The sequence below is a fragment of the Coregonus lavaretus genome (assembly GCF_964263955.1).
Source record: "Coregonus lavaretus genome assembly, chromosome: 37".
Classification (NCBI taxonomy): domain Eukaryota; kingdom Metazoa; phylum Chordata; class Actinopteri; order Salmoniformes; family Salmonidae; genus Coregonus; species Coregonus lavaretus.
Window position 1 is genome coordinate 21,301,363 of NC_140024.1, and position 23,011 is coordinate 21,324,373.

At 46.5% G+C, this 23,011-nt stretch overlaps 1 protein-coding gene across 1 annotated transcript in view; it reads left to right on the forward strand.

The window, feature by feature from the left end:
- LOC311111378 (protein naked cuticle homolog 1-like) overlaps positions 1-22,273 on the forward strand; it is a gene marked incomplete at its 3' end in the record, with an annotated part of 38,599 nt that extends 16,326 nt beyond the window's left edge. The window contains exons 4-7 of the mRNA XM_084154095.1: positions 9,185-9,242; positions 16,062-16,168; positions 22,050-22,145; positions 22,244-22,273. Of these exons, the coding sequence (XP_084010221.1) occupies positions 9,185-9,242; positions 16,062-16,168; positions 22,050-22,145; positions 22,244-22,273 (291 nt within the window). The remainder of the gene's footprint in view (positions 1-9,184; positions 9,243-16,061; positions 16,169-22,049; positions 22,146-22,243) is intronic.
- Positions 22,274-23,011: the final 738 nt, after the last annotated feature.

Consider the following 23,011-nt stretch of genomic DNA (forward strand, 5'->3'; position numbering starts at 1 on the left):
GGGAGGGAGATTAGCTCAAATCAGCATGTTTCTGAAGTACAGAAATGAGGGCTGTAAATCTCCACTAATATTCTACTGAGCCTTTTAGGGGGAAGCCTTTGATGTGGATGAGGTAATGTGACCAGCAATGTTTGCAATGTTAATCTGACGTGGTGAAAATGACTGGTGGGCAGGCCGTGCACAATCAAACTATAAAAGCCAGAGGCAGTCATTAGGGGATAGTCTTCTGGGGGGCTGGATTCACACATACGGGCACACACGCAAGCAGGCACACACACGCGCGCACACACATCATTTTCTCTCTCCAGGCCCATGAGTTAAATCTGGTATCAAAGGCACCACATTCAGCAATGTTATGTTATGCAGTTGGTGTGCACGGATGCACCAAATGTCAATAAATATACCAGCATAAAACCATGAGATTGGACACCACAGCTCCTCCAATCACAAGGCTTTTTTTTCCCTTCCCAGTGTTGCTAGAGGATAGAGCTGTCTGTATGTGACCTGTTCAGTTAACTAGAGATAAGAGGGTAAACCCACTGGCATGCACCCCTACAGGCCCCTCCACCTCTCCTAACCAGCCCAGCGAAGCCATCACAGAACCCTGGTGCTGCTCACTGCATACCACACACACTTTAATCATAAGGCAGCTTCCTCCCTCCCTCCAACCTGACTGGCTGACTGGCTGCTGACGAATCCCCAGCCTGTGGCTATAATTTCCTTCCTGGGTCACAGGCAGGAAGGGAAGACAAGTGGGTGTGCTGTGAGTGAGTGGTGTCAGGCGTGGGGCCGCAGAGTCTGCACCATAACCCTGCCGACTGCAATGAAGGTGTCCGGTCCACTCTGCTCCTTCAGAAGCGTCAAATTAGCCACTGTCGTCCGACCGTCTGGCATGGTGTTTCAAATGGGGGACCTGGAGTTCAGTCAGTGAGTTGTTATGGTCCAGTTAGAGTTCAAGGAAACATTCTTTGTTTCCTTGAAGAGGGTTTTATCTGATCAGGCTGGACTTGGCTCAGAAGTTGAAAAGGACCTAAAGATCAAACCTCGGATTGCCTTGACATGCTTTGAACTCAGCGAAAAACGTTCAGTTGATTATCAAATGTGCATCAAATAGCATTGTAAAAGAAAACCGATATGTCTCTTTTCTTGGCATGTCAAATTGCCTCTCTTCTGCTTTTAATAAAGATCTATGATGTTGGAGTCCATCCAAGTATCTATGATTTTGGTGGGAACCAAAGAAATACCTCAAAGTAGCATCAGATCTTCTGGCCCGAGAGGATAGGCTCTTCACAGTGAGTTGTAAATAACAGAACAGGTTTCTCTGGCTCATAGTGCTACATGCTACATGCAGACACCTACATTATGTTTGCTCAACACACACACACGCACACAGATATGGCTGTTGATCTAACACAATAATTGGCTGTCTGCTCTCTCCACCCTGGTAGATGTGTCTTTCTGTCTCCTGCCAGGTTCGCTACGGTATATGATTATCTGAGATCTTAATTTCATGTGTGCAAACCGATCCTCTTTGAAGCCATGCTCCGTTCACTACCTCACATCAACACTTTCTATCTTGGCACGATCTCAAGGCGTCGTGTTTTGTCAGTACGTGCCGCCCAGTCTGACTGTGGCTGTTAAATGTCAGGTAGGGACGGGTGAGGAGGAGGAGGAGCGGTTCACATGAAGAACTGAAGCTGAGTGCTGGGTCGTGTTCATTATGGCAACAGAAAACACACATTTGCATTTCTTATTGGACAAGTCCATGTAGTTCCACCCCGTTTGACTCAGTTTACAACCTAGTTCTAAGCTGCTGTCTGGTGTCTGCTGGTGCTTTCTGTTTTTCCACACAGTACCACACAATTGAAAGGGTCACTGCACTTCTAACTCTCTGATCCGGATCCCCCTACTCAAGCATATAGTCGCAGCATCAGACCCAAACCTTTGAACCAGCCTCCAGAGTGTCTCAGCTTACTCTGTTGGGGGCGGAGGGGGGATGGGCATTTCCTCTCAAGAGGTCCTGCTCCAGTAACACTACACCTTAAGCTCATTTGCAGCCTTAAAACCAATAGACGTTTTGTTGTTTTAGTTCTAAGCTTTCAACATCAGCCATTTGTGTGCTGCAACCTATAGCATTGTCATCAAGCCATTTGGCAATGTCTTGGCTTTAAAAACAAGCAGTTTTAGTGGATTTCTTTCATTATGAATTTAATTTATACAGTAATCCCTCGTTTATCGCGGGGGTTACGTTCCGAAAATGACCCGCGATAAGTGAAATCCGCGAAATAGAAAACTTTTTTTTTTTTACAATTAGCAACTATTACATGTATACAAATACAGTGACTCACGTGTAGGCCGTTTCGTCGACATTATGGGTTTAGAAGATGTTCGAAATTACAAGATAATTTGGCCAACTTAATGTAAATTTGCCAAGCTGTTTTATGTACGTACACATAACTGCACGAGACGACAAAATGATAGCACAATTCGTAGCATGTTTTGATACAAGAAGCGGGAGTGAGTTTTTAGCGAATCAGAATGCAGAGCACAATGCACCAAAAAAAAAAAAAAAATGCATTATGAAAATCCGCGAAATAGCGAATCCGCGATAAGTGAACCGCGAAGTGGCGAGGGATCACTGTATATACATTTCAGATGTTAGCATTGGTGTGGTGTGGTTTTCTAGGTTATTCATGACCCCTGTCTTGACTCTGACATGTGGCCATGGCTGAGAGGAGCTTAGTTGTTGTAGACAGATATCACCCGGACAGTTTTTACACTTAAATCCCTTTCCTCTGGCAGATGGCTTTGGGTGAGGCCTGTGGGCTGTGATCCTCTGTGTCTCTCTGTCAAAAGGACCCAGCAGGACTAACAGACAGACAGACAACAAGTCAGACATGGCCACCAACCATTCCCTCGTTCTCCCCTCTCTCTTGTCTTCCTCGCTCTGTTTGTCTTCCTCACGTTCTCTAAATGGCCTTTCATGTGTTGTTTCCCTGCCTGCTCTGCGTCGTGGGCCTGTCTTGCTCCAGTCTAAATGTCAGACCTGAAGGTGTTATCCTGTTCCAGTACTGCCTGGGAGAGCAGAGCAGAGAGCAGCGGGAGGCACCCAACCCAACGCTTCACTCCCATAATGAGATTTTTCCTGGGTTTTGAAGGAGTGCCAGTAACTAGTAACACTGCTCCAACCCAATGCGGCTCCTGAGGCCTCCTGCTTGCCTCCACCGGGCCCTGCGCCCTGGCTGACTGGCGCACGATCAGGGGGAGCTGTCATCGGCCGCCCGCGTAAATTGTCAGCAGCCTGTGTTGGGTGGAGGCAGACAGCGTAGAGACCAGGGCCTTGTAGGACTTTTCACAACCCCACACTTACACATGTAAACACACACATGGTAGTTACACACGCACTCATACACTGAATGTGCTCATAACCAACCAGTCACACACATAAACACACACGCACTTATACACACACATACATAGACACACACACACACACACACATACATAGACACACACACATACATACACACACACACACATACATAGGCACACACACGGCCCAGTATGTCTGTGACCCTTTCAATTGTGTGGTACTGTGTGGAAAAACAGAAAGCACCAGCAGACACCAGACAGCAGCTTAGAACTAGGTTGTAAACTGAGTCAAACGGGGTGGAACTACATGGACTTGTCCAATAAGAAATGCAAATTTGTGTTTTCTGTTGCCATAATGAACACGACCCAGGACTCAGCTTCAGTTCTTCATGTGAACCGCTCCTTCTCCTCCTCACCCGTCCCTACCTGACATTTAACAGCCACAGTCAGACTGGGCGGCACGTATGTCTGTGAACACAGTGCCTGTAAGGGTATGTCTCCCGAGTGGCGCAGTGGTCTAAGGCACTGCATCGCAGTGCTAGCTGTGCCACTAGAGATCCTGGTTCGAATCCAGGCTCTGTCGTAGCCGGCCGCGATCGGGAGACCCATGGGGTGGCGCACAATTGGCCCAGCGTCGTCCAGGGTAGGGGAGGGAATGGCCGGTAGGGATGTAGCTCAGTTGGTAGAGCATGGTGTTTGCAACGCCAGGGTTGTGGGTTCGATTCCCACGGGGGGCCAGTATGAAAAAAATTATAATGTATGCACTCACTAACTGTAAGAGCGTCTGCTAAATGACTAAAATGTAAAATGTAAGGCTGGCGGGCCCCCATGGCAACCTTGTGCCCTAACTTGCCAACCTTCAGTCAGTCTATGATGTGCTCTTCACCCCTGCAGTCAGTGGTTTCTTGTCTCACTTATACTCTCAATATAACCATTCTGCTCCAATGTTAGTTCTTAAAATATTATTATTTGTAAATACGCAAATCTGGGTTCTCCTTTATTTTCCCTTATTCAAATCCATATTTATGTCTCTCATTGACGTGGGTTAGCCATTTTGATTCAAAGGCCAAATCAAACAGCCCTAGTAGACGGAGCGGGCAGCCTGTCCAGTACTAATGTAGCTAACTGGGATGCTGTAATGCAGCACAGTCACACTGTGTTCCTGTCTTATGCTGCTCTAGGAATAAATCACTTTCTGTGAAGGGGCTTTAACAACTTTAAAATACACTGGGGCCATACAATCCTCCGTCCTCCAAGCCCAGAAGAGAAGACACTCTGAAGGGTCTGGCTCCTGTTGAAAGTAAAATACTTTATACTTTGGTTTCCACAGAACATTAAACATCATGTCTGGAAAATTGTTTTTGGTGGTCCCAAGCGTTGGAGGAAGGAGGTTTGTTCATGTGCTTACAGCCTTTCATGATACTCTGAAGCTCTGCAGTAGCGGCCAAATACGTTCTGCAGAGCTGGGAAAGTGACACTTCACTGTAGTCTTCGTAAAACCTTCATAAACACTCCATAACACCAGTCGTAAACACACAGGAAAAAAAAGCCAAAAGAACTTACAACTTACTGTGTCACACGATGTTCATCATCTGAGCAATTAATTATCCTCGGCTATTGCTCAAATGAGCAGCTGGGCCTTCACTTTTTTGTTTTGTTGTATAGAGTTAGACCAGTGAAGCACATTTGATTAGCATATAGTATGGAAGATGGTTACTAAAGGTATGAAAGATACAGGAAGATTCCGTGTTCATTGTGTTCTACTTGAGATGATCAAAGTGGTGCAGCACTTGGCCTTGTCCCTGACTCTGTTTGCCTTAAGCTGCACTCCTATTGTGACCCTTGACCCCACAGAGGGCAAAGGTCACCAGGCAGGCCTGTGATTGGCTCATTGGCCTGACACGTCAAGATGGATGGCTCTTTTAAGGTCAGCTGATTACCATGTTTATAGCTAGTGGCAAACACGGTCATGGAAGATAAAGAATAAAGGTTGGATGAACAAAAGATGCAATCACTGGAAAACATTTAAAGAATAGTATTAATTCTTCTTTGATAACGTTACTTGTGTATTGAAGCCCACATTGGCCATGAAGCTGAGAGGATGAAACAACTTTGAAGTGTGAATTTAAAAAAATCAGTGAACATCCTATGTGAAATCTTCCATCTATTGTGCCAACCAATAATCCATCAATGAACAAAAACAACTCCTAAACCTTTTTTAGAACCTCCTAAAAGAGGACAGAGGTCACTAGTCAGTATCCCCATTCCCTAATCCTCAAACCTGGGAGCTGTGGGGTTCCTGTGAGCTCCCCAGGAAGAAAAGAGCAGTCAGTCCCACACTAGAAGGGGTGAGGGCCTGAGGGGTGCGGGCCTGGGCCAGCTCCTCCATTGATCTGAATGGAGATGCTGAGGTGGCAGGGAGGGGCTGAAGACTATAGAGGGCTCAGTGTGTCACCACCAGAGTCAGAAGTGAGGTTCAGGGGATTAAACTTCTCTCTCACAGTGCTGAATAAAGTTGGTCCAGCCCTCTGCCTGCCTGGTGAGGAGGTGAGGACCTGAGGACCTGAGCCTCACTGAAAGTGTTTTTCTAGCTCCATTAAAGCCTACTGACAGGGCCACAACAGGACAAAGAGAGTGGCCTTATTGTTCCTTTGGGACAAGGCCCTGGAGAAAGAACAAGGGATATTCAGTCACTTCACTGCCAGGACCAGAGGAATCTTAATATGGGACATTTTGGGCAGTCCTGGTCTGAGTTCAAACTTTGAGTGTGTGTCGAATTGCCCAGTTCTCTGAACGGCACATTCTAGAAAGTAGAAGAGAAAGAAATAGACTTCAAATGATACTGTGTAAATTACTGTGTTTCTCTTATCATATTCCTCGTGCCATTTAGCGGTCAGGTCTTTTGATGAGGGATGAGAGAAATGAGAGAGAGAGAGAGCTGAAAAAGAAATCTGAGGTTTTTACTGAATGTATTTAAAAAATGTCAACATTAAGCAGAGATGCCAAGAGCAGATCCCATCCATCATCACAGACAACAACCAATTAGCACATTCCTCTTTCCCATGTTCTCATGTTCTTGGCTAACCCCGCCATCATTTTGGGTAATTCATCAAAAACAGAAAATGTGCTCAACTCAATACTGTGCGTACGTGATAGAGAGATAGTGAGTGTGTATGAGAGAGAGCAAGAATGTGTGTGTGTGTGTACTTTGAGAGTTTGATTGGAGGGATGTTGCTCGCTGTAACTAAAGCCCAGCTGTCTTCATTGTTTGATTTCAGAGCACAAACCCTGGTGAGAGAGAGGCTGGAGGAATGTTGATTGAGGGGTGATTTTTCTGGGGGTTTGTGGAGGGAGGGAGGCTGGGGGCAGGGACCTGGGCTGGGGTTACTGTACAGGCCAGGGCCTTAATTGCAAACAGTACTGTAGATCTGGAGCTCTGTGGCTGTGGTGCCAATGCTGGCTGCAGTACTACTGACAATTAAGTTGTCAGCTGGCGCTCCTGAGCCCTCCTCCTCTGACCTGAAGAACTCTGCCTGACCTGCAGAGATAGTCCTGATGCCACTCAGGGACAGCCATCTGACTGCAGCTCTCTCTCTCTCTCTCTCTCTCTCTCTCTCTCTCTCTCTCTCTCTCTCTCTCTCTCTCTCTCTCTCTCTCTCTCTCTCTCTCTCTCTCTCTCTCTCTCTCTCTCTGTCTTTGTCTCTCTCTCTCTGTCTCACTCACTCACACACATACACACACACACACGCGCTACACACTACAGCTTCATCTGTACTACATTCAGAGCCCCCCGCTGAGTATCTGTAAATATAAGGCATTCAGAAATGCGTTACAGATGTGTGTTGGCAGCAGGATTTCAGCAGCACTGAGACATTCAGGCCTTGTGTTGGACAGGGAGATCTTTTAAAGCAGCGTACACATGGAGAGGCTCTCCTGTTACTTACCTTATCTGCTGCAGACTGCTCTGCTGGCTGCCTCTCAAATGCAAAGCAGGGGCTGAGCGCTAAGCAGCAACACAACACTGCTTCATGTAACTCTCTCCCCGCCGCCCACTCCCCTCCTCTCTCGCTCTCCACTCTCACTCCATCCACACAGACAGTGTCTGATTTTTATCTCCTGGGCTGGCTTCTTTTGGGCCTGACCATATTAGTCTGGGTCAGGCCTAGTTTAAATAGCAGGCTGGTAAGGTTTCGGCTCAGAGGGAGAGCGAGGAACCTGGCTACCCTGAGCAGGTTTTAGTGATTCAGACAGCCTCAGTCAAGTTATGTCCCAAATGGCACCCTTCTCCATATTTAGTGCACTATAGTCAGTCAGTCAGTGATGTGGTGAGTAGTGTGGGCTGGGCTGGACTGGGGTACGCTGCAGAGCTGCTCTACTAGGCTGACTGGGCTAGGATCACCCCAGCTGAACTCTACCTCTCTACTAGATTAAACCCAAATCCCTTCTACACTTTTTCACTCTCATAAATCCACCTATTTAACACAGAGAGAGGGGAGGGAGAGGGGAGGGAGAGGGGAGAGAGAGATCTACAGTACTGTTTGCAATTAAGGCCCAGCCCAGGTCCCAGCCCCCAGCCTCCCTCCCTCCACAAACACCCAGAAAAATCACCCCTCAATCAACATTCCTCCAGCCTCTCTCTCAGAGAGGCGAGAGAGATACGGAGAGGGAGAGCGAGAGATACAGAGAGAGGGAGAGGAGAGAGAGGGGAGAGAGAAATACAGAGAGAGGGGGGACAGAGAGATACAGAGAGAGAGAGATACAGAGATACAGAGAGAGAGAGATACAGAGAGAGGGGGGAGAGAGAGATACAGAGAGAGAGAGAGAGATACAGAGAGATACAGTGAGAGAGAGATACAGAGAGAGGGGGGAGAGAGAGATACAGAGAGAGAGAGAGAGAGATACAGAGAGATACAGCGAGAGAGAGATGCAAAGAGAGCTAGTAGCTCCACATAGACTAGATCAAGCAGCTCAGGAGTTGTTTTAGTGGTGTTTGATTTGATTGCTGGAGCAGGTAATTTTATATTTATATTTATATTTATTTATATTTATATTTACACATAAGGGATAGGGTATACCGTAACTTTAATACATGTACAGTATGTAGAGTGTGGTTGTGTGGTGTGTTTATCATGTAGTATGTGTCTGGGTTTATATCTGTGTAGGGTTACGGTGTGACAGTGTTTTCAGTAGTATGTATGTCTATGCCAGCGAGAGAGAGGGAGCTTTTCCCGATATGTGTGTGAGAAAGAGAACTCTCAGATCAGGGGTGTGTGTGTGTGAGTAATGGTTATCGGGCCAGATGACTGTAATGCCACAGAGACACCTGAGTTGGCATTTTCCATGGTGAAGCCCCAAGCTCACATATCACGCAGTCCCATTGGTATGCACTCACAGACACGGCTGCCAGGAGAGGAGAGGGGCGGGGGTCGGGTGGACTGAGAAAACAAGCCCACCAGCGAATCGCTACCACCAATGACGATAGACCCCGTCACGGAAATAACCTCACAGACAACCCACAATTCACCACAGGAAGAGTGTGATTGAGACCAGTGATTGAGGCCGTTCTTTGACTTACTCCAGTACTGTGTGCCAGTGGCATTTGGATTTGGCAATGTCACTATGTATTGGCGGCTCTAATGTGGATCTCCAGTGTCCAGCTAGAATAGTTTGTTTATATGTTGAATATACTCTTTCTCGATACTGTATGGAAATAAACTCTGTAGCTAAATCTGGTGGAATATATATTTGTTGTGCATGGTCTGTGACAAATACACTAAGATAAATGTGTCTCTCTATGTTTCTCTCTCTCCAGGATGTGTTGGACAAGGCGTGTGCAGAGGGGATCAGGGATGAACATTACCGTTTAGAAGGTAGGCCGCCTGTCTCCTCCCCCCTCCTCCACTAAGCTCCTGAAATGTGCTGATGAGGTGGATGTATGAAACCCCCCCAGTCCCTCTCTCCCTCCATTACCTTCCTTCTCCTTTCCTCCCCCCTTTCTCTCACCCGGCCCTCCCCTCCCCCTCTGTGCTTTGCAACCCGCCTCCATCTATTCTGTTTTCCCCCTGTGTGGTGTGATCCTGGATTAAGGAATCAGGAAGGAGAGGAGAAGCCTCCCCCTTCATGTGAACTGAGCTCTGTTGTGCTACCTAACTGGCAGCAGGGGAGAGTGGGATGGGACCAGCCCAGATATGTGGGTCAGGGTGTCTCGGCTGGCTAGTTTTGTTGTTGAGTTTAACTAGTTCAGGCTGGTTTATTTTAAGGGGTGGTCCTCATCACAGTCCCCTCCACATAAAAGGGCCTTAAGACCTGGTGAAAAACACTATAAATACAACCTATTATAGAACATGAAAGTATGGTAACGTTAGATGGCCATTCACACCACACCTTGTTCCTGTCAAAATCCCTCCCTGTGTCAGATTAAGAGCCATCTTGGTCCCTTTCTCAAACGTCTTAGTGTTTGAAACGGTATCTGGAGCCAGTCCCCAAAGAGCTCATAATAGGCCTTTATGTTGCAGTCAGAGAGAGGCAAGGCAATAGGAATTCAGGCATTTGGACGTTTTAGAGGAGAGAGAGCAGAAGCTAGGCTAACAGGCCCAAAAAGGTCCTAATTTCTGAGTGGTTTTGTAAGCCTCTTTTCTCGGCATTGGCAGTCCAGGGAGCATTTGTAGAAATGCAGTAATTACCTTGAGGGAAAACGCTAACAAGACTTGAAATATGTATAATTAAACATAATATACACCATGGTTCTCTTACAGCCTCTGTAGACAAGTACCGTTTGTGGTACATTTCAGTCAGAACTTATGAGAGACGATTTATTATCAAAGTAGTTATTGATTACCGTTTGGTACAATGCTTCTTTAGACCTGGGGGTTCACTAACAGATTTCTTAAATCACATTTAAACTTGAATGAAAACTGTTATGGAGCATTCCGGATTTTTGATTCTTTATAAGCCAGGAATGAAAGTGGTTTGTTGAAGGGGAAAGAGACAGACATAGAGAGCCAGAGAGAGGTTACAGATGATCGTTAGGCCAATGCACATATAAAAGCCTGTCTTTCCTCAGGGCTTCAGTAAGCATTTCCAAAGGAAGTTTGTGAGGATTAAAAAATAACTTGCTGGCAAAATTGCAAAGAGGGACGAAGAAAAAGGGATCCAAGATGAAAGCGTGTTTTGGCTCTTCGGATCTTGCAGTTACATCCTCTGTGCCTTTCAAATGTAGTTTTCACAAGGTCATTAAGTGAGGCTCAGAAGTCCTATTCAGCTGTATAAACCTGTATCTCTGTTGTGTCTGGTCACACTTGCTTGACTCTCAGACCAACCACACAGAGCTGAAAGCTGAGAGTGTGTGACAGCGGTCCTGTGGGTGTGATGGTGTGATAGCTGTGTGTGTGTGCTTGTGCGGGGTTACACATGTGTGCGTGTGTATATAATGGCAGGGCTGTTGAATCAGGCATGATGGTATAGTGAGAGTGCCAGCCCCTCCTCCCCTCCCTTCAGATCGGATCACCAGCCAATCCTCTGGCAGCATTTAGCTCCACTCATAAAGAGCAGGCCGACTGTATTTCAGTGACGAGGGGGTCAGAGTCAGAGAGGGAGATAGCAGATTACGTCTACATAGGGAATAGGGTGCCCTCTGGGACATAGCCTACAGTATTCCTCTGGGCCTTTTCATTAGCCTGGAGATAAGCATCTCCATCTCCACAATATTGGGCTTGCTACCCAACAGATTTGCCCCCTTGCACGGCACAATGGTACCTTTGAGCACCTGTGATGATCAAAAGAGAGGGTTATATTTTTGTCCTCCAAAAACTTTTTGGTCCCTAGGATGCTGCCTTTCATTGTGCCTGCAGCCGAGGGGATGGGAGACGGGACAGACATGTTCCTCTCTCTTTGATCTGCTTGGATACAGAGGAAAGAGAACGAGGCTGTTGTGTCTGTCTTTCTGCTCCTTTGGCGACCACAACAAACACTGTTTCAGATTTGACTTGGCTTAATTAATTAGTGATTCTGTTTTACAGCCGGCTGGTCTGATCCTCGTCCAAAAGGTTTGAGAATGGAACTTCAAAGTGCGGGGGGGGGGGGGGGGGGTGAGTGAGGAGCTGTGCAGTGTGGGTGGTTGTGTATATATGTGCACAGTAACCCAGCCAGCTCCAAGCTAAACCAAATGGCCACCAACTGCGTCCCAATTAAAATGGCACCCTATTCCCTAAATAGTGCACTACTTGGACCAATGGAGAGACTCTGTGTATTCATGGCCTCTGCCAGTGGCCTATCAGTCTGTTTTTCATATGTAGTACCCAGGTCTGAAGCATCTCAGAGGTTTTAATTGGATTATGATGTGATGAGAGGATATGAAAGGACTGTGACATGTTCAGTTACAGTAGGGGGGCTGTTGGTGGGCTGACATACACCATAAAGGTTTGATACTGTAGTTGAGGCCTAGTGTTGATGAGGATGTGGAATAGGATGTGTGTGTGACAGACGAGGTGAGGCCTCCCTATGGACACTGTCTGTCTGGGCTATATGTCTGGGAGATATAATGCTCAGTGAAACATCTAGAGTTATGAGCTCCGCTACAGTGGGCACAGAGACAGAGGCAGGGCTCCCATGGGGTTCTTTGATGTTCAGATCAGATGATGTTCCCAGTTTAGAATTTAATATCTTACGCCACATTATACAGTAGCATCATGTCCTTTTCTTGGCATTTTAGGCATGCTATGTCTGTTCAGTTCCATGTCTCCATGTTCTATTCATCCACCTCCTCACCCATTCCTGGTGCTATGCTAGCACTTTCCCATAGTAATGATTTGCATCCAAGCCCCAAAGTATTTTGTGTCTGTGCCTTATGCTTATTTATACACTGGATTGTTGACATAGCTTACTGTAATATACAGTTGAAGTCGGAAGTTTACATACAACTTAGCCAAATACATTTATACTCAGTTTTTCACAATTCCTGACATTTAATCCTAGTAAAAATTCCCTGTTTTAGGTCAGTTAGGATCACCACTTTATTTTAAGAATGTGAAATGTCAGAATAATAGTAGAGAGAATGATATATTTCAGCTTTTATTTCTTTCATCACATTCCCAGTGGGTCAGAAGTTTACATACACTCAATTAGTATTTGGTAACATTGCCTTTAAATTGTTTAACTTGGTTCAAACGTTTCGGGTAGCCTTCCACAAGCTTCCCACAATAAAGTTGGGTGAATTTTGGCCCATTCCTCCTGACAGAGCTGGTGAAACTGAGTCAGGTTTGTAGGCCTCCTTGCTCGCACACGCTTTTTCAGTTCTGCCCACACATTTTCTATAGGATTGAGGTCAGGGCTTTGTGATGGCCACTCCAATACCTTGACTTTGTTGCCCTTAAGCCATTTTGCCACAATTTTGGAAGTAAGTGTCACGATCGTCTAACATAGAGGACCAATGCGCAGCGTTGAAGGTGAACATATTTTATTACTATAAATGATCACACGATCAAAAACACAAACGAAACGTGACGTCTACAGTTTAACACAAACCAACTAGAACAAGAAACCACAAACACAACGTGAAAGACAGATAGTTAAATATGGCTCCCAATCAGAGACAACGAGCCAACAGCTGACACTCGTTACCTCTGATTGGGAGTCACTCAAACAAAGAAATACAATAACCTAGACCCACAACAAAACATAGAAACTAACACCCTGGCTCAACATACGAGAGTCCCCCGAGCCAGGGCGTGACAGTAAGCTTGGGGTCATTGTCCATTTGGAAAACCCATTTGCGACCAAGCTTTAATTTCCTGACTGATGTCTTGAGATGTTGCTTCAATATATCCACATAATTTTCCTTCCTCATGATGCCATCTATTTTGTGAAGTGCACCAGTCCCTCCTGCAGCAAAGCACCCCCACAGCATGATGCTGCCACCCCCGTGCTTCACGGTTGGGATGGTGTTCTTCAGCTTGCAAGTCCCCCTTTTTCCTCCAAACATAACGATGGTCATTATGGCCAAACAGTTCTATTTTTGTTTCATCAGACCAGAGGACATTTCTCCAAAAAGTACAATCTTTGTCCCCATGTGCAGTTGCAAACCGTAGTCTGGCTTTTTATGGCGGTTGTGGAGCAGTGGCTTATTCCTTGCTGAGCGGCCTTTCAGGTTATGTCGATATAGGACACGTTTTACTGTGGATATAGATACTTTTGTACCTGTTTCCTCCAGCATCTTCACAAGGTCCTTTGCTGTTGTTCTGGGATTGATTTGCACTTTTCACACCAATGTACGTTAATCTCTAGGAGACCGAATGCGTCTCCTTCCTGAGCGGTATGATGGCTGCGTGGTCCCATGGTGTTTATACTTGCGTACTATTGTTTGTACAGATGAACGTGATACCTTCAGGCATTTGGAAATTGCTTGTGGAGGCCTAACAGGTCTTGGCTGATTTCTTTTGATTTTCCCATGATGTCAAGCAAAGAGGCACTGGGTTTGAAGGTAGGCCTTGAAATATATCCACAGGTACACCTCCAATTGACTCAAATGATGTCAATTAGCCTATCATAATCTTCTAAAGCCATCATTTTCTGGAATTTTCCAAGCTGTTTAAAGGCACAGTCAACTTAGTGTATGTAAACTTCTGACCCACTGGAATTTTGATACAGTGAAATAATCTGTCTGTAAACATATGATGGAAAAATTACTTGTGTCATGCACAAAGTACAGTGAGGGAAAAAAGAAGTTCATCCCCTGCTGATTTTGTACATTTGCCCGCTGACAAAGGCATGATCAGTCAATAATTTTTATGGTAGGTTTATTTGAACAGTGAGAGACAGAATAACAACAACAAAAATCCAGAAAAACGCATGTCAAAAATGTTATAAATTGATTTGCATTTTAATGAGGGAAATAAGTATTTGACCCCCTCTCAATCAGAAAGACTTCTGGCTCCCAGGTGTCTTTTATACAGGTAACAAACTGAGATTAGGAGCACACTCTTAAAGGGAGTGCTCCTAATCTCAGTTTGTTGCCTGTATAAAAGACACCTGTCCACAGAAGCAATCAATCAATCAGATTCCAAACTCTCCACCATGGCCAAGACCAAAGAGCTCTCCAAGGATGTCAGGGACAAGATTGTAGACCTACACAAGGCTGGAATGGGGTACAAGAACATCGCCAGGCAGCTTGGTGAGAAGGTGACAACAGTTGGTGCGATTATTCGCAAATGGAAGAAACACAAAAGATCTGTCAATCTCCCTCGGCCTGGGGCTCCATGCAAGATCTCACCTTGTGGAGTTGCAATGATCATGAGAACGGTGAGGAATCAGCCCAGAACTACACGGGAGGATCTTGTCAATGATCTCAAGCAGCTGGGACCATAGTCACCAAGAAAACAATTGGTAACACACTACGCCGTGAAGGACTGAAATCCTGCAGCGCCCGCAAGGTCCCCCTGCTCAAGAAAGCACATATACAGGCCCGTCTGAAGTTTGCCAATGCACATCTGAATGATTCAGAGGAGAACTGGGTGAAAGTGTTGTGGTCAGATGAGACCAAAATCGAGCTTTTTGGCATCAACTCAACTCGTCGTGTTTGGAGGAGGAGGAATGCTGCCTATGACCACAAGAACACCATCCCCACCGTCAAACATGGAGGTGGAAACATTATGCTTTGGGGGTGTTTTTCTGCTAAGGGGACAGGACAACTTCACCGCATCAAAGGGACGGTGGACGGGGCCATGTACCGTCAAATCTTGGGTGAGAACCTTCTTCCCTCAGCCAGGGCATTGAAAATGGGTCGTGGATGGGTATTACAGCATGACAATGACCCTAAACACACAGCCAAGGCAACAAAGGAGTGGCTTAAGAAGAAGCACATTAAGGTCCTGGAGTGGCCTAGCCAGTCTCCAGACCTTAATCCCATAGAAAATCTGTGGAGGGAGCTGAAGGTTCGAGTTGCCAAATGTCAGCCTCGAAACCTTAATGACTTGGAGAAGATCTGCAAAGAGGAGTGGGACAAAATCCCTCCTGAGATGTGTGCAAACCTGGTGGCCAACTACAAGAAACGTCTGACCTCTGATTGCCAACAAGGGTTTTGCCACCAAGTACTAAGTCATGTTTTGCAGAGGGGTCAAATACTTATTTCCCTCATTAAAATGCAAAACAATTTATAACATTTTTGACATTAGTTTTTCTGGATTTTGTTGTTGTTATTCTGTCTCTCACTGTTCAAATAAACCTACCATTAAAATTATGGACTGATCATGTCTTTGTCAGTGGGCAAACGTACAAAATCAGCAGGGGATGGAATACTTTTTTCTCTCACTGTAGATGTCCTAACCGACTTGCCAGTGGTTGAAAAACGAGTTTAATTGACTCCAACATAAGTTTATGTAAACTTCTGACTTCAACTGTATCTACTGCTATACATATCATTCTTAGTTGATCCCGGTGTACATACAGTACATATAGATTGCATTTTAATCCTGCTGTAGTGCTATTTGGGTTGTTAATCAGATTCATCCCGCCGTTCTTGATAAAAAAAAATATATATATATTTTCTTTCCATACATTTTAATTGTTTGACATTTTATTGCATTGTTAGGAGCTAGTAACATTAGTATTTCGCTGCACCTGCTACAAAATCTGCTAAACTGTGTACGCGACCAATCAACTTTGATTTGATCATTTGGTTGCGTGTGTGTTTACAGTGGCTCTGCCCCCGGAGAAGATGGTGGACAGTTGCTGTGTGGAGGAGAAGATGCAGGGAAGAGAGAGCCAGGCGCCCGCAGGGACACAGAAACAGCTCCAGTTTGAAGTGAGTGTGAAGTCGAACTGTGAACCACCAACATGGACAGAGGGTAGTGCGTACGGCCCAGTACATCACTGGGGCCAAGCTTCCTGCCATCCAGGACCTCTATACCAGGCGATGTCAGAGGAAGTCCCTAAAAATTGTCAAAGACTCCGGCCACCCTAGTCATAGACTGTTCTCTTTGCTACCGCACAGCAAGCGGTACCGGTGCGCCAAGTCTAGGTCCAAGAGGCTAGGTCCAAGAGGCTTCTAAACAGCTTCTAGCCCCAAGCCATAAGACTCCTGAACATCTAATCCCCCCTCTTTTATGCTGCTGCTACTCTCTGTTTATTATCTATACATAGTCACTTTAATAACTCTACCTACATGTACATATTACCTCAATTACCTAGACTAACCGGTGCCCCCGCACATTGACTTGGAACCGGTACCCCCTGTATATAGCCTCGCTATTGTTATTTTTACTGCTGCTCTTTAATTATTTGTTACTTTTATTTCGTATTATTTTGTATTGTATTTTGTTGTGATTTTTTTGGGTATTCTTTCTGAAAACTGCATTGTTGGCTAAGGGCTTGTAAGTAAGCATTTCACTGTAAGGTCTACATCTGTTGTATTCGGAGCATGTGACAAATACAATTTGATTTGATTTGACCATTTAAACGTGTTAACCCTCGCAAGGCTGCTGGCCCAGACGGCATTCCTAGCCGCGTCTTCAGAGCATGCGCAGTCCAGCTGGCTGGTGTGTTTACGGACATATTCAATCTGGTAACTGAACTAAATGACTATCGCCCTGTAGCACTCACGTCTGTCATCATGAAGTGCTTTGAGAGCCTAGTCAAGGATCATATCACCTCCACCTTACCTGTCACCCTAGACCCACTTCAATTTGCTTACCGCCCCAATAGGTCCACAGACGATGCAATCGCTATCACACTGCACACTGCCCTATCCCATCTGGAAAAGAGGAATACCTATGTAAGAATGCTGTTCATTGACTATAGCTCAGTATTCAACACCATAGTACCCTCCAAGCTCATAATTAAGCTTGAGGCCCTGGGTCTCAACCCCACCCTGTGCAATTGGGTCCTGGACTTCCTGATGGGCAACCCCCAGGGGTTGAAGGTAGGAAACAACATCTCCACTTCACTGATACTCAACACTGGGGGCCCACAAGGGTGTGTGCTCAGCCCCCTCCTGTACTCCCTGTTCACCCATGACTGCGTAGCCATGCACGCCTCCAACTCAATCATCAAGTTTGCAGACGACACAACAGTAGTAGGCTTGATTACCAACAACGATGAGACAGCCTACAGGGAGGAGGTGAGGGCTCTCAGAGTGTGGTGTCAAGAAAATAACCTCTCACTCAACGTCAACAAAACAAAACAAAGGAGATGATCGTGGACTTCAGGAAACAGCAGAGGGAGTGCCCCCCTATCCACATCAATGCGACAGCAGTGGAGAAGGTGGAAAGTTTTAAGTTTCTCTGCGTACATATCACTGACAAACTGAAATGGTCCACCCACACAGACAGTGTGGTGAAGAAGGCGCAACAACAAATGTGTCCTGTCACCTAAAACCCTCACAAACTTTTACAGATGCATAATTGAGAGCATTGTGTTGGGCTGTATCACCGCCTGGTATGGCAACTGCACCGCCCACAACCGCAGGGCTCTCCAGAGGTGAAACCCAGAGGTCAGGCTGACCGAGACCCCAGATGTTCCATGAATGCCTTCCAGACACTGGATGTAAACTGGGGACCCCGGTCAGACACTATGTCCTCTGGCACCCCGTAGTGCCGGAAGACATGAGTAAACAGGGATTCCGCAGTTTACATGGCCGTGGGGAGACCGGGCAGAGGAAGGAGGCGGCAGGCTTTAGAAAAGTGGTCCACAACAACCAGGATGGTGGTGTTACCCTGAGAGAGGGGAAGATCAGTGTGGAAGTAAATTGACAAGTGGGACCATGGCCGTTTTGGAACTGGTAAGGGATGTAACTTACCCGCTGGGAGGTGCCTAGTTGCCTTACTCTGGGTGCACACCGAGCAGGAGGAGACATACACCCTCACGTCCTTAGCCAAGGTAGGCCACCAGTACTTCCCGGTCAGGCAGCGCGCTGTACGACCGATACCTGGGTGACCTGAGGAGGGGGACGTGTGTTCCCAATAGATAAGACGGTCACGGATAAGAGACGGCACGTACCGCAGCCCAGCTGGGCACTGAGGTGGAGATGGCTCTGTGCGTAACGCCCGCTCTATGTCCGCGTTCACCGCCCACAGTACCGGCGCCACAATGCAGGAGGCCGGGAGTATGGGGGTGTTGTCTATGGGCCTCTCCTCTGTGTCGTACAGCCGTGACAGCGCATCTGCCTTCACGTTCTTAGTACCTGGTATGTATGACAACGTGAAATCAAACCTGGTGAAGAACAAGGCCCACCTGGTCTGGCGAGGGTTCAGCCTCCTCTCTGCCCGGATGTACTCCAGATTACGGTGGTCAGTCCAGACGAGGAAAGGGTGTTTCGCCCCCTCGAGCAAGTGCCTCCACAGCACCTATCCCTACCTCGGATGCATCCACCTCCACTACGAACGGTAATGATGGATCGGGATGGGCCAGTACCGGGGCTGAGGTGAACAGAGCCCTCAGGTTACGGAAAGCCCTGTCAGCCTCAGCAGACCAGCGGAGCCGGGACGGCCCACCCTTCAACAGAGAGGTGATGGGAGCTGCGACCTTGCCAAAGCCTCGGATAAACCTCCGATAGTAATTGGAAAACCCAATAAAGCATTGCATCTTCTTTACCGTGGTTGGAGTCGGTCAATTACGCACGGCTGAAATGCGGTCTCCCTCCATCTCCACACCTGAGGTGGTGATGTGGTATCCGAGGAAAGAGACAGACTGGTGGCTGCACCGGAAGCGGTCGATGAGGGCCCGCTCATTCCAGCCGGACCCAGCCGCTAGAGTTCTAAACTCCAGAGCAGTCCTGCGCGGTCCTCGTCCCCTGCCTCAGATGAACAAGCCGCTCGCCGTAATTCTCCAACGCGTGTCCTCCTTCACTCCAGACTGCGTTGGCCCACTCCAGGGTTTTCCCCGAGAGGCAGGAGACGGCGGACACCTTCTCCCGCTCCGATGGAGCCTGGCTGATGGTAGAAAAATAGAGGTCCAGCTGCAGGAGGAATCCCTGGCAGCGGGCAGCTGTCCCGTCATACTCCCTCGGTGGGGATAGGTGAATCCCTCTGGGTGCTGGGGTGTGGGTGGCTGGATCGCTCAGCTGGTCCTGAAGGGTCGGGTCCTCTCCTCTCCAGGCGTTGGACGACCTGGAGAACCCGATCCATCGCTTTGCCCAAGCTGGTTAGCATGTTGGAATGCTCCCGGACCCGCTCCACGACTCCAGGCATATTCCCATCTCCTGCCGACTCCATGCTGTTGGGTGTGTGATTCTTTGGTGGGTGATTTGGACGGAGTCAGGCGCAGGAGGGTCAATCACAGAATAAATGGTTTATTCGGTAAGACAACGGTATGCAGCAATGCGTAAAACACTCCAGTGCGGTATTACTGTGCACTGTAGACAACAAGGCACACGGGTGAATATCCTGGCGATACAAAATACCATATAGCTCCACCGAGCTATAGTAACCTCCACAATAAACAATCACACACAAAGACAAGGGGTGCAGAGGGAATACTTATACAGGTACTGATGAAGGGAAATTAACCAGGTGTGTGTGTAATAAACAAGACAAAACAAATGGAATGATGAGATGAGGAGCGACAGTGGCTAGAAGGCCGGTGAAGACGAACGCCGAAGCCTGCCCGAACAAGGAGAGGAGGCAGGTTCGGAGGAAGTCGTGACACCAAAGTGAGTACACCCCTCACATTTTTGTAAATATTTGAGTATATCTTTTCATGTGACAACACTGAATAAATGACACTTTGCTACAATGTAAAGTAGTGAGTGTACAGCTTGTATAACAGTGTACATTTGCTGTCCCCTCAAAATAACACAACACACAGCCATTAATGTCTAAACCGCTGGCAACAAAAGTAAGTACACCCCTATGTGAAAATATCCAAATTGGGCCCAAAGTGTCAATATTTTGTGTGGCCACCATCATTTTCCAGCACTGCCTTAACCCTCTTGGGCATGGAGTTCACCAGAGCTTCACAGGTTGCCACTGGAGTCCTCTTTCACTCCTCCATGACGACATCACGGAGCTGGTGGATGTTAGAGACCTTGCACTCCTCCACCTTCCGTTTGAGGATGCCCCACAGATGCTCAATAGGGTTTAGGTCTGGAGACATGCTTGGCCAGTCCATCACCTTTACCCTCAGCTTCTTTAGCAAGGCAGTGGTCGTCTTGGAGGTGTGTTTGGGGTCGTTATCATGTTGGAATACTGCCCTGCGGCCCAGTCTCCGAAGGGAGGGGATCATGCTCTGCTTCAGTATGTCACAGTACATGTCGGCATTCATGGTTCCCTCAATGAACTGTAGCTCCCCAGTGCCGGCAGCACTCATGCAGCCCCAGACCATGACACTCCCACCACCATGCTTGACTGTAGGCAAGACACACTTGTCTTTGTACTCCTCACCTGGTTGCCGCCACACACGCTTGACACCATCTGAACCAAGTAAGTTTATCTTGGTCTCATCAGACCACAGGACATGGTTCCAGTAATCCATGTCCTTAGTCTGCTTGTCTTCAGCAAACTGTTTGCGGGCTTTCTTGTGCATCATCTTTAGAAGAGGCTTCCTTCTGGGACGACAGCCATGCAGACCAATTTGATGCAGTGTGCGGCATATGGTCTGAGCACTGACAGGCTGACCCCCCACCCCTTCAACCTCTGCAGCAATGCTGGCAGCACTCATACGTCTATTTCCCAAAGACAACCTCTGGATATGACGCTGAGCACGTGCACTCAACTTCTTTGGTCGACCATGGCGAGGCCTGTTCTGAGTGGAACCTGTCCTGTTAAACCGCTGTATGGTCTTGGCCACCGTGCTGCAGCTCAGTTTCAGGGTCTTGGCAATCTTCTTATAGCCCATCTTTATGTTTTTTTCAGATCCTCAGAGAGTTCTTTGCCATGAGGTGCCATGTTGAACTTCCAGTGACCAGTATGAGGGAGTGTGAGAGCGATGACACCAAATTTAACACACCTGCTCCCCATTCACACCTGAGACCTTGTAACACTAATGAGTCACATGACACCGGGGAGGGAAAATGGCTAATTGGGCCCAATTTTGACATTTTCACTTAGGGGTGTACTCACTTTTGTTGCCAGCGGTTTAGACATTAATGGCTGTGTGTTGAGTTATTTTGAGGGGAAAGCAAATTTACACTGTTATACAAGCTGTACACTCACTACTTTACATTGTAGCAAAGTGTCATTTCTTCAGTGTTGTCACAAAAATGTGAGGGGTGTACTCACTTTTGTGAGATACTGTATATACTGTATTCTATACAATCGTAATAATGTTTACATATCTTGCATTACCCATCTCATATGTATATACTGTATTCTATACTATCTATTACATCTTAGCCTATGCCGCTCTGACAATGACATTACTCATCCATATATTTATATATTCTTATTCCATTCCTTTACTTAGATTTGTGTGTATTAGATATTTGTTGTGGAACTGTTAGATATTACTTGCTAGATATTACTGCACTGTCGGAACTAAAAGCACAAGCATTTCGCTACACTCGCAATAACATCTGCTAACCATGTGAATGTGACCAATACATTTGATTTGATTTGATTATTAGTGCCTCTGGGGAGAACTAGAGCGACAACAGAATACTCTTTCAGGGATTGAAGGATGCTCACTTGCACGCACGCATGCACACAGTCATGAATGTATCGATACTTATATTGAAATGTGATTTGTTTCAGGAGCTTGAGTGTGCCGTCTCTGTAGAGGAAGACAACAGACAGGAGTGGACGTTCACGCTGTATGATTTTGACAACAATGGCAAGGTCACCAGAGAGGTAAGGGTTCAAAGACATTTACATTCAAATATACTCTTACACGTAACAGGGCACTTTCCTTTTCTTTACCCACCCATGATCTTTTCTCTTTCAAACAGATACACAAACACATATATAAGACTAAGTGAGACACAACCAGATGAAGTTATATTAGTCCATTTCAATAATACAGCCACTAGGAACCAAAGAGACTTTTTCCTTCCCAGCGATAGATACCTAGTGTCTGGCTGCTGCCTTGTAAAGATCTGAGCAGTGCAGTCAGAGAGGCCTGTATTTTTGGAGAGCTGAATTGAAACGGTGTGAAGAGACTGAAGCCGTCCTCTGTGTGGTGGGATGGTTGGATCTCCAGTTTCTTTGGCATCGCCCGTGGCCCCGCGGCACATGAGACGGCAGGCGGCAGCTCACAAAAAGAAGTAGAAAAAAGAAAGAAATAGCTTTCTTCTCCAGCTCCCTTTCTTTATTTCTTCACACGTATGAAAAAATTGAAAACTAAAAATGACATAAGAGGATTTTTTACGTTTTAGCGTTTGAAATGGTATCTGGAGCCAGTCCCCAAAGAGCTCATAATAGGCCTTTATGTTGCAGTCAGAGAGAGGCAAGGCAATAGGAATTCAGGCATTTGGACGTTTTAGAGGAGAGAGAGCAGAAGCTAGGCTAACAGGCCCAAAAAGGTCCTAATTTCTGAGTGGTTTTGTAAGCCCTTTTCTCGGCATTGGCAGTCCAGGGAACATTAGTAGAAATGCAGTAATTACCTTTAGAGGGAAATTGCAAAAAATACTTGAAATATGTATAATTAAACATAATATGCTTTTGATCCATCTGTGGATGTTCATGTTGCTCTCTTCCTAAACAGGCTTTTAAAGACT